This window comes from Amblyomma americanum, chromosome 9 (genome assembly GCF_052857255.1).
Source record: "Amblyomma americanum isolate KBUSLIRL-KWMA chromosome 9, ASM5285725v1, whole genome shotgun sequence".
In the NCBI taxonomy this organism is placed as follows: Eukaryota; Metazoa; Arthropoda; class Arachnida; order Ixodida; family Ixodidae; genus Amblyomma; species Amblyomma americanum.
Genome location: NC_135505.1, coordinates 81584199 through 81599255, shown reverse-complemented (window position 1 = coordinate 81599255; position 15057 = coordinate 81584199). Strand labels below are relative to the sequence as shown.

The 15057-nt window shown below is 40.1% G+C and overlaps 1 protein-coding gene across 1 annotated transcript; it reads right to left on the bottom strand.

Moving 5' to 3' along the window:
* Positions 1-644: 644 nt before the first annotated feature.
* On the bottom strand, positions 645-14612 carry LOC144104936 (inter-alpha-trypsin inhibitor-like). The gene is made up of 4 exons (XM_077638166.1): positions 14500-14612; positions 7947-8099; positions 5794-5958; positions 645-789 (listed from the first exon to the last, which is right to left on the bottom strand). The coding sequence occupies exons 1-4, from the start codon at positions 14579-14581 to the stop codon at positions 785-787; spliced, it is 405 nt and encodes a 134-aa protein (XP_077494292.1). The 5' UTR covers positions 14582-14612; the 3' UTR covers positions 645-784.
* Between the last annotated feature and the right edge of the window lie 445 nt (positions 14613-15057).

Below are 15057 nucleotides of genomic sequence, written 5' to 3'. Positions count from 1 at the left end.
GGACCCACTGACACTTCTTTACTATGTGAAAAGAATCCTAAGTTCTTCAGAAACTTTCATTTAATTGGATTTATAAACTAATGCAGGCTAGTCATCAAAAGCAATTTCTACCTAAACCTCAAAAAACGACTAGCGGGAATGACGCACGAAATCACTAATAGGTTTGAGATATTCACTTAATGACAGTTCAGCAACGATTGTAGGCAAAAAGATTTTCTAAATTTGAATATTTTACCTTTAGTGTATTTTGCATGCATTTTGAATGAGCATGGCAACTTTTCCTGTAAAACAACGTGGCGCTCAATTTGGAGTGGTTTCTTACAAGAGCTTCGATGAACCATCCACTTTAGTCTTTACGACAACCCAAAATGAGCTCACGTATTATAGTTACTTCTTTGGGCGTGATTTCAGGTGACACTAATTAGTTTCATAATTTATTTTATTCAGGGTATCTTACAGATCTACTCAAAATTCACTGCTGTCTTAACGCCTAAAGCTTATGCGTTATAATAAATGTGCCGACTGTTGAAATGGCCACTGTTTTCAATTGCCCGTTGTTCCAGGTGCTGATTCAGCGTTACCACTTCAGATATGCCGCCTACTGCAATGGCATATCCTTGACTGAGACACCAATACGACAGGGATTCCTTGCCACTTATTTATTGAATCTTTCCTGGAAGAGAAAAAATTCGGTGTACCTATTCATTTCAGCTTCGCTGCTTGCTGTTTGGCTGCATATACCTCACTTCAAATGGAAGTTCCAGTTGAAAATAACCATGAATCTTTAACCTGTAATGAAAAAATTCCTTCTTTATGATACAAAAAACAAGTCGAGAAAATTAACTTCATGTTATACAAAACACTCTGCAAAGTATAAGTTTCAATTATAAAATATACTGAAAATTTGCAATGAGAATGGAAGAGAAAATTGATACTGTTGCAAAAAATCACTCCGTCCGTTTCTCGCTAGATTAGAGAAAGTTGGCCTAGATAAAAGAGAGACAGGCTGCGCATCTCTTTCGCGGGCAGTGATGTTTTTAAACAATCTTTGCATGAGAGATCCTGCGCATTCGTGATTTCCTTTGGAAAGAAATTCGAAAAATGTGGGCTCAGAGCTGGCTTCATTGTATTTTACACAACTGTGCTGTGTTTAGTAACAACAATATTAATAATTATTTCTTTCAAAAAATGATATACATATTCAGGCCCGCCAAATCACTTGATGGACTGAATGGCAGTGCCTGGCAAGCAGCAAAATCTTACACGGTAATTAACAAAATCATAGTGCACCGAAACGTGAGCGCAGGAACAACAAATACAAATTCAAAGATGAATAAAATGCACACAATGTCTATGACGAGAAACTTCAATTGAGCATATTGTAACACAGAGAGAAAATGTGTGCCAGCAAAATGGCCGCGATACAGGTAATCGTTCACCAATCAGGCTTTCGTGGCGCAAAAGGATTGAGCATCAAGAAACACAACTATTTGAATTAACCAAAGAATCAATATACACCTGTACCAACAGATATGCCTTGGCCATATTTTAGACTTGTGTTTCTTTTTCATATGAAAGGTAAAGGGGTTGTGTGTAATCTTGAACTAAATTTTAACGTAGTGAGGGCGTGCTCTAGCGCCCTACCTTGTTGAACGTTGACGCCTCCAAAAACGTTTCTGGGCCTTAAAACGGCAAGAAACGTTTGAAACTTAGAAATCACGTGACCAAAAGTGTTTTAAAGTACTGTATGCTTCAGAAGATACTTGAAATTCTGCATCGAAAGTATTTCGAGATGGTCTGCGTAGGCATTCAGGCTCAGATCATAAGGGATTTTCCTTAATATTGATTGCAACAGAGCATTCATTCGGTTGCGTCAACGAACAGCACAGTTACCGTAAACTGTTATTCCATATCGTAATTTACTCTAGCCTGAAGCATGCGCAATCACTTTTCTTGCCGATAAGGGCAGGAAATATCTTACATTGTAGGATTGTACGTTATTATACCTATTGTAGTCTTTGCAAACGCACAAAGTAACTTAAAAACCTAAACAGAAAAAGAGCCATCAGTATTATATTTTTACTAATATTTATTTTGACAAAGCTAACTTAAGTTCATTTTACTTTACTTAGGTAGAAACACGTACATATGCGAGTGTGCACATGTTAGTTGGATCCAGTGGACGGCGGCCGCATTTCGATGTATGCGAAAAGCTACAGGCTTGCGTGCGATGCGAAGTGAGTGGGAGTCAATGGGCTTCAGGTGACCGAAATTATCTGAAGCTTCCATAATGACATCCCTCAATGCCTGAGTCACTCTGCGTGTTAAACCTAATAAGCCATATGCCGCTAACTTTTTACACTACCTTACGCTGCACGCAGGGTAATAAAATAAGTGAAGCGAATAAAAATTTTGAGACCTTTGGTACATTCAGCTTGTAAGTACCTTTTAACAATCTCATGCACCGAAAATTGATTTGCAAGAAACAATGGTGTTTCAATCCAATTTTCACGAGACGCAAACTAAGCTAACTCAGAGCTGTGTGCTTTTTTTCATTTATGTTCTGGAACGACGTATCTCTTGTGCACGAACGCAGCTCTCACGCGCTTATTTCGTTTTCTTCTCAAGTGCAGGGTTTAGTGCATGCCTGTTTTAATAACTAGTCCGTTGTTCCGTAGCTGTCAAGGCTTATGACTGCTCAGTTTCTTATCTTTCTTAACAGTAATTCCTTGGCCTTCCATTCAGAGGCCTCTTTTGTTTATTCAGCACTTATGGTACCTCCTTTTATCATGTGAGCATAAAATTGAGAATTTAAATCCATCGAATTTTAAGCCCTATGTAATGGCGTTTTCGTTAATTGAATATAAATGGCTGAAATCGCATTTCAGCCGTCGAAATGTTTCGAAAAGTGCGCTACATTTCGTGCATAGGTGTTGTGTCACGTTCGCATTTAATCAAAAGGAATGGTTACAGCGGCTTTTCGGAGTTTTTGCCAGAGCAATAATATATTTAAAATATATTTGTTCAATGACAAAAGAAGAAAATTCACGCAGGTACGGTAGAACAGAACTATAGATTGGCATTTTTCGCCTATCATATTTGCACTTCAGAGACGAATTATATTCCATCCGCAAGGAAAACCCGATATTATATGAGTTTATGTACGATCCCCCCTTTCACAAAAATTCCGTGAACAACTAACTTTACAAATTTAAGCCTTCCGCACACCTCCATGACTTGCAAATTGCAGCCCCTCTTTAAGACTTTGTCAGGTCATATAATTATATTCTTTATCATCCAAATCTGCGTCCGCAAAGAAAAGCTAGTTGTATCTTTTGTGACACATTACATTGTGTGAGTAAAATAAGAATAGCCCCAGCGAGCATTTCCTAGTCGCTCCATAAATATGGCACCGAACATTTCATGGAGGTGGACCCATTCTTCATTTAAACCCTAAATCATCCTCGCATCCTGTCCATAAGGGATTTGAAATCTTGCTGGCAATACTAACTTCCTGAAGATATCGCGTTGTTGCTCAGCAAAAATTTTCGTATTTGCCAATGTATCAGTGCCGGGAATCATGGAGCTGTAAATATTAATTTCCAGTGCGAGCAACGATTAGCATTTGGTAGGAATTTTCATGCTGATATTATAAATGCTGAACGAATTTCTTTGTTTCTTATGGACAACTCAATTTTTAACGGAAAAAAACGCAAAGAACTGTTGCTAATTTGTGAAATAACGACTTGAACGAGTAATCCATCAGTGAATGTGAACCTGAAAGGTAACTAGAAACATTTAATCAATATCCATTACGTAGTTCTTTGAAAACGCACCCTTTCCTATAGTGTGCATTCTTGGCCCTATAAGTACGTTCTAAAGCTGTGGCCAGAACACCTACTGGTTCGCAGCGGTGAATATCCCTTTGCTTTGTAATGAATACGTATTCCATGGCTTTAGATAGTATTCTTTACCTACTGAAAAATAATGTTCTGTAAAATTACGTGCAATAAATTGCAACGTTAAAAGTCAGCACTAATTTTATTGCGTGCATCTGCACAAGATCAGTAGCCTGTATCTACACTAGTAATTTACGATTTTTGGACGGGATCACACACTGCTTCGATGACACCAGCAGCCATTAAAAACGTCGCAGGTACCAGCGAATTTAGAAACTCTCGCAAAGTCCTCACCCTCCTCGTTTTAACAATCTACCACAGTTGTTTCAGAACAAGAAAACCCGCAACGTAAAGCCAATATCGGTGAAAATCGATTATGACCAGGCACTGCTATCAGACGTCTCAACCTTATATATTTCTTTAACTGTTCCGTGTTGCAATGACATGTAGTTCTCTCTTACTGACAAAGCCCAGAGTGTCCTACATTGAGATAAAGAATGCAAATGAATATAGTATAAAACACTGTGTTCAAAACAGAATTAACCCGTTCAGAAAAAAATCTGCTGCGGCGGGAACAATTACTCTTTATTCGAAAGTATATTCTGCAGAAATTCAAATAAATTTAAATATTATCTAGTAATTAACAATCTTTGGTGTTTATTACGCTTTGAAAGTTCGAATTTAAAAACGAAAAGATGCCCTGTTCAATTTTAAAGCGAAAAAAGACAAGAGAAAAAAATGGGACCTTTCTTAGGCACAGAAACGAACAATGGCATGAATGTGCTTAAAAGCTGAAAGCAAACGAAATCCTTGGTGAAGACTTAAAGCAGAGCAATATGGTGCCCATTTGGAACTGCTGGCGCATTTGCACCACGTGACCGTTGCTCTTTTTCTTCGTCTCTTGGGGGCACGAAAAAGACTGCCAAAGACAACCATGTTGTCTGCAGTGCATAGAGGGACAAAGCAAATGAAATAACGTTGATCGGTGCATTGTAACAAAGAGTTTGAATGAGCAGCCTTTATTCATTGCCATTGTTCCTCATTTGGCTTTGCGTGTCGGTTATCGGTTAGGTCCTGTGTTATGTGAATAAACGCTCCGGGTTTCTTTGCGTTGTGGCGCTTTCAAGAACGATGTTAGTTTAAAAATGTATATCAATTTGTTCTGAAACTAAATTCGACCTTTTGATAGCACTAAGCAGTAGTGTTGTCTTTTAAAAACGTTGTTAGCGAAGCTTATCAACCATTTCACTAATTAGAATCATTTTTACAGTGAATGACGTCTCCCGCAGCTGACAGCAGGTTGCTAAAAAAGTATTTTTATGCTGCAAACTGCCTGTCTTCAGGGGATTTTGAAGCGGGTATCTGAGCCGCCTTTTTATGCCGTGTACGGAAAGTTTACTGGAAGGTACCGAAGTATCAAAAGACGAGTCAAAAATTCATTGTGTCTGGCTTTCTATTTTGAATGCAAGTAACTTTGGAGCCGATAAAACCTTACAATGAGTCAAACAGATCCTACAAAAACAGAGAAAATGCAATGCACGCTTGGCAGTAGCAGAGCGAGAAGAGCCACATGGGTTAGATCGAAACTCTTACATCACTTAAATATCCGTGATCCGCAAAATCTATCACAGCACGTATATTTAAAGGATAAACATCTTCATCCAAATATTAATGATTCATGGCTGGGGCACCTTCATTCACTGAAAATACCAAAGTTGTAGGGGGCAACACAGAACCTCTTTTAGTGATGGGGGTAACATTTATGCTGGTGAAGAGGCCGTGGATGAAGTCAGAAAAATCTAATGATACTTGGCTGCGTTGTTGCATTAGAGGTGGTTTTTTGAGCAAGTGAAGCAAAGGAGGACACTCGTTACATAAACCATAGATACCTTACCTGCTTTGCATGTATTCTGACACTCTCCTAACGTGGGAAAGTTGTTGCCATAGTATCTGCAGCCTCCGACATCCAGCACGCACTTGCCGCTCGACTTTTGCAAATAGTAAACCGGGAAGAAACGGGCGCAGGTTTCAAACGCATGGTGCCAATTGCAGACCACCCCTGAAATTATAACAGGAAACACATAACCGATATAAGCTGGTTTTAGTTCTTTGTTTGCCAAGTGCTTTTTTTATGCTCTTTTCAAAAGGGTAAAAGTGTGTGCGGCGCGGATTAGAAGATTCAATTTCGGGAACACATCTTCAGCTTGCAAAAACATACTCAGTTTCCTTTACTGAAAGGAGATTTGGCAGGCGGCTTCAAAACCCCTAAATATCTGTCTCATTCTAGAAAATCGCATGCGTGAACATTCGCCAGCTCGTAAGATAAATACGCATTTTCCTATATGCCTTCCATGAGTTTTCATTCTAGAGTTTTTTTCTTCAGTGTTTTAATTACCGTCATCTTAGCTGGAATTGTTCTATTAAATTACTTAAATATAAACTAAGAAGGTATTGGCCATAACATACGAGATACCTAAAGTAGCGAAGTGCCTGGTCTTGGTAGAAAAGTGAGTGCTTGCAATTCGAGAGAACGCAAGGCACAGCCATGGGATTCAGTACTAGAGTGAAGCACGAGGAAGAAATAGCTTACTTCTCAGAACACCCAAGAAATATAGCCGGCAATATCATTGCCAGGGTCCAGAAATTGGAAGATCAAGTGTGTATGCTTCCCAAAGGAGTAAATTCAGTAATGACAATGGACGGCAATTTCATCCTCGACCGTTGGTGTAAACATGGATGCACGCAGACATAACAAACTGCGAATGCTGCAATGTTTTGTGAACCTCGATAACTTCGACACATCATAACCATAGGCAGATGTCGTCTTTGTACGCGAATATCATGCTTGTGGTCAGTAGTTGTTTGAAAAGGCTGGGAAGCACGAGATTAAACAAATTTGAATTCAGCACTTTCTTCATAGGGACCCCTGGAGAGACAGGATGATCTATCGTGCCACCTTGCCGAGTGGCTTTATGGACTGCAGTTCTCCCGAAATAACTTGAAATTAATTCAAGCAGATATCACGATTTCCGCATTAAAACACGGCATCTTACAATGAGTCATGGTGAACATTTTAGGGAAAGAGATGAGCTTTCAGCCTCTAGGGGCGTTTCTCGGTGTCTACCATCTACAGCCGACCATTTGCGATGTTTATGGGATACATGTCTTTGAGAAGCCCTTATATTCGTTAGGTGTATATGCTTTTTGACAGTACAACATACATTTTAGCGTCTGACTAATTCAGCCAGCAAGAGCTGCAGGCATCTAAATTTATTTGGCAGGATTAAAGAACACATGCTGCTTGAAGAAATTTTTGTACAGGTGGGCCCAATGACAAAACAGCTAGGGGTGTCCGCGCGCATTCTGCTACATCCGCGGGTGGCGCAGTTGTTTTCAGTTTTGCTGGTCTTGACGTACTGGAGTTATACTGCGTTCACAAATTGTGGAATAGATTTTCAAGGTTTGCAATACCTTACAGAATAGAAAAACCTGTTTGCAAAGCTTTTTTCATCTATCTTCTAGTCGGCAAAAATGTTTAGGAGGTCGTGAACTTACCAATTGGGTTTTCGTTCCCAGCCCACTACTCCGTTTATTCCTTTTTATATTACGCTGAAAGTTAAAACTAGAGCGTCCAATAGGTATAGCGGCAAAAAGAACCGAAATTATAAATAAAACAATGCTTCGCACAGAGAAACGATTTTCCAAAACAAAGCGTAATATCGTGCATCTCATGAAGAATGGTGGTTTTTAGGAAACTGTTTAGGAGGCTGATACTACTGTGTCATAATGAAATAAAATGAAATAATGTTGGTTTTGATACACCGATTGAAATTATTTGTTAGGTATGGTTTAGAACCTGTTGAATCGCATTTTAATAGATTATTTCCTTCATTTATGCAGCGCAAAGGTTCACAACAACGCCTCTTTGGAAGGTTTTTGTTTTGAATGATTTTACTAAACCTTGATGAACTCAACGACGAATTTAAAAGACAGCGAGAAGAAAAATTGCGAAACAGAGAAGGAAAGAAAAATCATACTAATACTCACGAGTGCGACAGGTTCCGTCGCATTCTGTTCTGTTTACAAATGAGCCTCGGCCGCATGTCCATGCGCATTTCTTCTTAGAAGCGACATATACGAAGCTCTTATGAGCGCAAGGTTTATTTTGCAGCGGTGGGCGGTTTGACTTGCACCGCGGATCTACGGCAAAAAAAGTAAATGGAAATCACATGTGGAGCTGCAGAGAAAGGTCTATTTTATGGTGCTTTTGCTAGCGTCAGAGTTTTCTCGATATGCAGTCTTGGATAGGATATTTATTCCACTTCGTCAGTAATACTCGTCAAACTCGTAAAACCTAGGTTTGAAGGGCTATTCCGGGACTATGCTCAACAATGCCAATTTTGGGCTTCCGAAAAATTTTAATAGGTTTTTATATTTCTTTTACCGAATGCAACGGAATTGTGAGAAGGAAAAACCGTTGTCTAGATAATTCTGTCCTGGATTCTTTGCACATTACCCAATGTAGCGACAAAGATTTTCACTGATTTTTGTTCCGAGACATCTTCTACTGTACCATTAAAGACCAGTCTTCTATAAATAAGATTTCACAGCATTTTACAGTATACAGCAAGAAAACAAAGGTAAATATAGTAGTTTAAAGCAGCCATTGTGACTGCAGCTTTGCATTGCACATATGCACCTTAAAATGCAAAAATACTTGCAGAGCTTTTCCAGCATACCGGCTTCCCTGCCTTTCTTCGTGTCGCAGCTTTTAACTGCGCCGTTCCACCATCTACCGTCCCTGCTACTATGGGCAATGTTCATCGCGCCATCTGGCCTATACGGCAAGCCCCTTTTCATTCAATGACCCACATTCTTTGGCTAAACTTAGTGTTTCCCGCCTAGCTTCAACATAGACGCTTCGATCGATATTTGCCATTTAGGCTGCCAACAATTGTGGTCTTTTTTTAATAAACGCCCAGTTGCGAGTAAGCGCCTTTGTTGTCTTGTCTACCTTGTCATTCGTCGTGAGTGCGCTACATTTGTTCATGATGCCACCCATTCGTCCCGAGCCTTAATGATTGCGGGAATGATGCTCAATGCTTGCCTTGATGCGACATTGTTTCGTGATGGCAAACTCTCAAAAGGTTTCGCTCTTTCTAGAATGATAAAGGACGTATGGTGTTGCCTTGTGGTACCTTCGAAGATCTATCTGAGCGTGACGAATTTTTAGCTTTGGTTTGGTCATTCATTAATTCAAAAACATCTGGGCTACAAACGAACAAAATTTAATATCATATTTAAGAGTTTTTGAAACAGCTCCCTCTGTCTACAAAATGCTCACAACTAAGCTACTTTTATGCAGGAAATGCAGGCATATTAGAGATATGCTTTCAAAGCTGAAAATGAAAGATAGGCTACCAGAACTGCGTAGCCAGCAGAAGAAAATCACACTAGAGCAACATTCTTAACTTCTCACAAGGAATTCTTATAACATTGCACAAGTTATGCCGCATTATTCACCCATCTCCCGGTATATGCACCGCACCAGCAGTCTGTTCCTCAAGCCTCTGTGGGATGGTTGCCTTGGTCTTCCGACTGCCACGTGTGGCATTGTTGAGAATACATTCTCGGCAGAATTCCTAGCTGTGCACCAGTGCAAGCAATTCGAGTGGCCTCCCATATGTTTGCGCCACAGACTGCGAACTCGTGAGATCCACCTTTTCTCTGGTGCAAAGCTAAAGACTGACCACGACATGACGCTGAGAACTTTAGCCATCTGCGATTGCTTTCGCAACGGCATTACCTCCGTCGCGCGAAAGATGTCGCTGGCACTTTCTCAACCACATAAAAGTGTGCGTGCCGAAACTCGTAACCTAAGCCGTGCTCGTTATGAATGCGTGCAGCGGAGGTGCCATGGACGAGCCTCAGAGGCTTGGAGGCTGCCTGTTTTTTGCTCAACTTCAAGGTTAGCCAAGTCAAGCAACTTCTAGATTTTTGCGAAATTATCTAGGGTCTAAAAAGAGTCCTTTAGTTAAACTCTCCTTCTCAGCAAAATTCCTATTACCAGTAACATTCTCCTGTGGTCTTAATGACATCAAAGGCTGATGTCTTCTTTAGAGAAAAACTCACTCGCGCTCTAAATCAAAACATACATGCCCTAAAACATATTTTGTTGTATGCCAATGCTATTGAATGGTCATAGCTTTCAGTGGAAAAATAGAAAAATGTTCAAAGAATCTCTCCTCCCATCTAGATAAGGAGGCAGTGTAAGGCTCCTGAATAGAGAAGTGTGACAAAAGTTAGAGACTCATAAATATTATCGATTTTAATTCATAAAACGTTGTAATCAATTACGACTCCCCTAAGTGAGCTAACTTCGCATGCAAGCGACTGCCTAAATTATCGTAAGGAACAAATTTTAGCGATAAAGAAAATCTAAATTAAGAATTAGGACATTCGCAATGTTCTGGCTTGAATATTAGAACGAAATATGAACCCAGAAATGTTGCATATAAAAATACGAGGAATACAACACAACAAAAGTAATTGCTTAACCACGTCCCGCTCAGTATAACATTAATTTACCGATACTTTATTGGGTCAGGGCTAGGCAATCTAAACGGACGAACACATCTTAAAAACGCCACCAAATAAACTACAGCGTAGCTACTAAATGTTCTTCTCATTGTCCACTCCTGCAAAATGCATTCTGGAAGGAGTAAACACCACTTGGTCTATAATAATGAAAAATATCAGCTTGATTGCGATTCTTCAAAATTGTGAGGAACTCCTTGAAATCATGAAGCGCAAGCATGTCTGATCTAAACTGCATGTCCCAGAAAAACATAGTAAATGCTTTTTAAATATTCACGGTGGACAAGCCTAGTATAACCAATTTGCACGCTGTTTACGGTTGCATGTCCTACACAGCATTAGTCTTATGTAGCTCTCATCGCAATAAAGCAAGCGTCGGGGTCCGTTGTCGGCGCCGGCGTTTTTTACCGCGAGCGAAACATCCAGGAAACTACAGAGAAGCAACGCAGGCGGTTGATGTGCCACCTATAAGTCACGACATTGAGGGCTAATCACAAACTGCTCACGAATTGCTACCAAAGTTGGCAGGCTGTAAGCAAACTGCCGGCCGTGGCATGTCGCAGTCAAATTACTGATTAGACGCGAGAGTGTTAGGTCGCTTGGGAGGAGCAACCTGGGTCGCAGAGGCTCCACCGGTGGCAGCACCTGCCATCGCAGGGCAGAGACGCAATTCTTAACCACTGCACCACTGTGCCACGAATGGTGCGTCGACTCCTATGTTTTTATTTATGATGGACACTTACCTAATAATGCTATTGCGCATACCCTCAAAAGAGGGCCTATGTGTCCCGTCCCATTTTTTTATCCGGAAACCATATTGTACGTAACAACATATTACCTAGCTTTTCAAAAATTTGGACCCGCAATAAGGCGGCACTTTAAATGTTGTAGGTCACATTGCGAAACTACCAGCCGAAAAAATTTCCCCAAGCTACTATTCGGTCCAAAGATTTCTTTTCATGAACTTCAAAGAAAGTTCACCAAAAGCAAATTCTTACGCGTGACGAGGATAGTACTTAGCGTCGCAGGACCTGTCTCAGAGAACAAAATATACTTCCGTCCAAAACGCCCTCCCGTGCCAGCAGCGGTCACGTGGCAGCTTTTTATTGTACCGTTAAATGAAGCTGCGTAAATAGCACCTAGGTGAAACTGTCTGCAAAAGTTGTTTTTCAATGTGAACTGCAACCTTTCAAGTGGCGATCTATTCCTGAAGCAGATAAATAAAACCTTATCTAATTACTCTTTTCTAATAAACAACATTAAAGAACGAGTAAAACATTGCAGACAACAACACACTAAGGGCAAGACCTCAGCGTTGTTTTCACAGGGTTAGGAAAATACGTCTTTTAAAAGACTTTTCCTACTTTTACCTACATATCATGGTTAAAACATTTACTGTCGCACTGATTGCCTAATTTATCTCCTCAACATGCAGTCACCTCTGCATTCATTGCATCAAAGGCACATCGCCCACAGTTTTTATTCCTTAAACTTCGATATACCTTCCGGATGTTATGCTTAAAAATTCATTGAAATCAATGCTTCCATTTGTGGTATAAACTCAGATGTTTTTGCGCGAATCTGATGCGGGCACAATGCTTCTCTCTATTTTTTTACAACGAATAGAACAAACGCGTTCCATGAATTAAAAAAAATAATATTGTATAGCGAGCATCAAGAACTCTGTTCCATCAAACTAAGCTATTAAGCGTCTAAGTTTCGAAAAACGGACACTTTTAAAAGATTGTAATTGATTTTTTTGGGCAAGGTCGCCAACAGAAAGCCCTGCGTGAGGGATGAAGGTAAGAGATTTTTCTTTTGCGGACACTTTTTGCAAATTACTACACTTCTTTTTGCTTGGATTACTTGTTTGCCAAATACAGAACATGATGAGTACTTGAACTTTTAGGAACAATATATTTGAATTTTTCAAGAAAGTTAGCTCAAAGAAAGCTCTTTCTCAGCAGTGAAATATAGGAAATTCTAGCAGATTTACAGCCTTGCTCAGAAATGTGTAGTTTGAAAACTGACATTCAAGTCTTCAGAAATTATTTTGGTTTCCCTGGTGGTTTTCCTCAAATAGCAAGGCCCCTTTCTTACGTAGTTCTTTAATCAAATCGGTGAGGTTGAGTAACGTTATTGTGAAGTGTAGTTTTTGTGTTGGTTTATTTGAACTCTAAAACCAGTTCTTGTCGTGCGCACGAACACGAGAAAAAAAGTTTTACAGAAAGATGTATGTCGCATACGAGAATAGCACGAAAATTGCTTAACGAATAAAAGCAATTCGTCTTCAACAATCACCCGATGCACTAGCAGTTACGAGTGGAAGGCTATGACCAATATATCCTTTTTCCTTCTGTGTTTATTCGTTCGTGCTTAATTGTTAGCAAAGTACTGAACCAGGTCAATAAGTGCACACATATATTCACTATATGTCTGTTTCCTCCCAGCGGTAAATGTGGAAAACTGTTCTTGGTGCCCACATGCTTGCCACATGCCTGTGAAAAATGCTTCAATTTCTAAATTCTACCGATGATGACCATGGTTGATTTGGACAACACATTCCTTATTAGCAGATTACTATTGGATATCTGAAAAGTAGGTATAAGCATTTTTGGTCAAAATCAAATTTCTTGCGCTGTCTACATTCTTAAGTCAAATGCATATTTTTTTCAGGTACAAACAGTCTTCAGTGAACGCATACAAAACTGGCCGACCGGTGATCTACTACATCGTTCAGTGCAGGGCCGTTAACTCTTAAAGGTAGGAGTCCCTATATTGTAAGAAGATGTCACACACCCCGCAGCAGCCCGCACGAGTTTTCTGATTTCAGAGGTGATTCCTAATTTCTTTCAGTCACTTCGTTTACTTACTGTAGTAAGTGCTCGCAGGCGACGATTGGAAATAGCGAGAGCTTATATGCGGAAAAAACGTATCAGTGCCACATAAACCATGTTAAATTTAATGTGCAGAATAGGAGCTCAAGCAGCGCCAGCGGCTTTAACAATACCGTTGCACTATTTCGAACTGCTCAAACTGAAGAGCAGGAGTATTTACGACAGAAATATGGAGCACTCCAAAACTGTCGGTAGCATTGGTATTATAACTGGAAAAAACTGCAGCCAATTAGAGTCTCTGAACTCAGTTTCTCTACCCCAATCGCGTAAATTTTTTGTTGTCACTGTTTGCACACCGCTCAATAAAACACCTAAAGGGGTTTAAAAAGTTATGCTTGTCTGATCCATAAATTTAATTAGGTCTTTTATTTCCTGCATATATATCAGGCCATAGTTTCTATTTCCACCGCTGCTTATGATGGAAAGTAAAAAAGTGGTATGGCTTTAACGTAATTAAACCAAGTATAGTTGCAAAAGCATGTGTGCATTGTTCGCCTTTTTTCCAGCACCTCCAACATACTGAAACAATTCTGGACAAAAGCATTTTTGAGTGGGAAGCATTTGTTGAACTGAATTTTTTCACATAATGAGTGATTTCACAACAGCCGTGACCAGTGTGCAGATCAGCCCAAAGCAGTCTTGCATGCTTCAATTAACGTTTTTGATATCATAAAAATCGTTCCCCGCCGGTTTTAAATGGCAGTCATATCTCTTCGATGCGATCGATGAAAACTCTTTAAAACAAAGATTTTGCTGCATATCAGATGCATGAACAATTAACTTCAAAAATTTCACAAAAGTACCATTACAATGCTCCAACTTGCAAAATTTTTATTCGAGAATATTTGGTCACGAAGCATCCAACCGCGTTTCTCACTCTTCATCTTCACATCCTCTCAACTCGAAGGCAGGCAACGCAAACCCCCCTCCTATTGGCAGCAGCAGGCTGCTCCCAGTTTACTCGAGCTTCATCTCAATGTCTGCAGGTTGTGCGACGACTCACCTGCGAACTAACCCGAGCTTACCCGAGTTACTCCGAGGCTTCACGCAAGATTCTTGGTAGGTTTTGAGCGTGTTAAGAAGTGCTGTCGCACTAGAGAGCTTACCGTATGGATTAGGCTTTGTCTCCCGGTTGGCAGCGCTGATTGCTACGAGAGCAAAGAGCAGAAGTACTTTGGCGATGTCCATGATCACACTTCTATTGTGACCTGGACTACAGTGGGGTTTTTATAGTAGCTTAGAGAAATCTTGCCTAGGGCAAAAAGCTTCGGTTTCCAAGAAAATGATATTTCAGAAGCTTTAATTTTACGAAGCTGTTCACGAAAGAATACGAATGTGTATTGCAATGAGGCGTGAAACTGCGTCAGCTGCGCGTCATTCGAAATATGCAACCTATTGTGCACTCAACGTGGTCTTCATGCATTCAGATTTAGGCATCTTAGCCTGATGACTAAGCGGCATACTCCTTCTTCAGGTGATAGTCCTATAAGCTGCTTCAAATATTAGTGCGGCTTTTTTACACGATAACAATACCATGCACGTTTCGAGGCATAGCCTTTGACATTGGTTGTTAGCGATGCAGATAGGTTGTGCATAACACCCGCTGTCATTACATACTGGTATTTCAGAAAAACATTGAGCGGCACTTGTTGTTTCAAGATTTC

Bases quoted from the DNA above. Each gene is read 5' to 3' on its own strand.
- LOC144104936 (XM_077638166.1), bottom strand. From the start codon at position 14,581: ATGGACATCGCCAAAGTACTTCTGCTCTTTGCTCTCGTAGCAATCAGC. The intron at 8,100-14,499 runs GTAAGCTCTCTA...TTTTTGCCGTAG, and splicing joins GACAAAGCCTAATCCATACG to ATCCGCGGTGCAAGTCAAAC. The intron at 5,959-7,946 runs GTGAGTATTAGT...TTATAATTTCAG, and splicing joins CGACGGAACCTGTCGCACTC to GGGTGGTCTGCAATTGGCAC.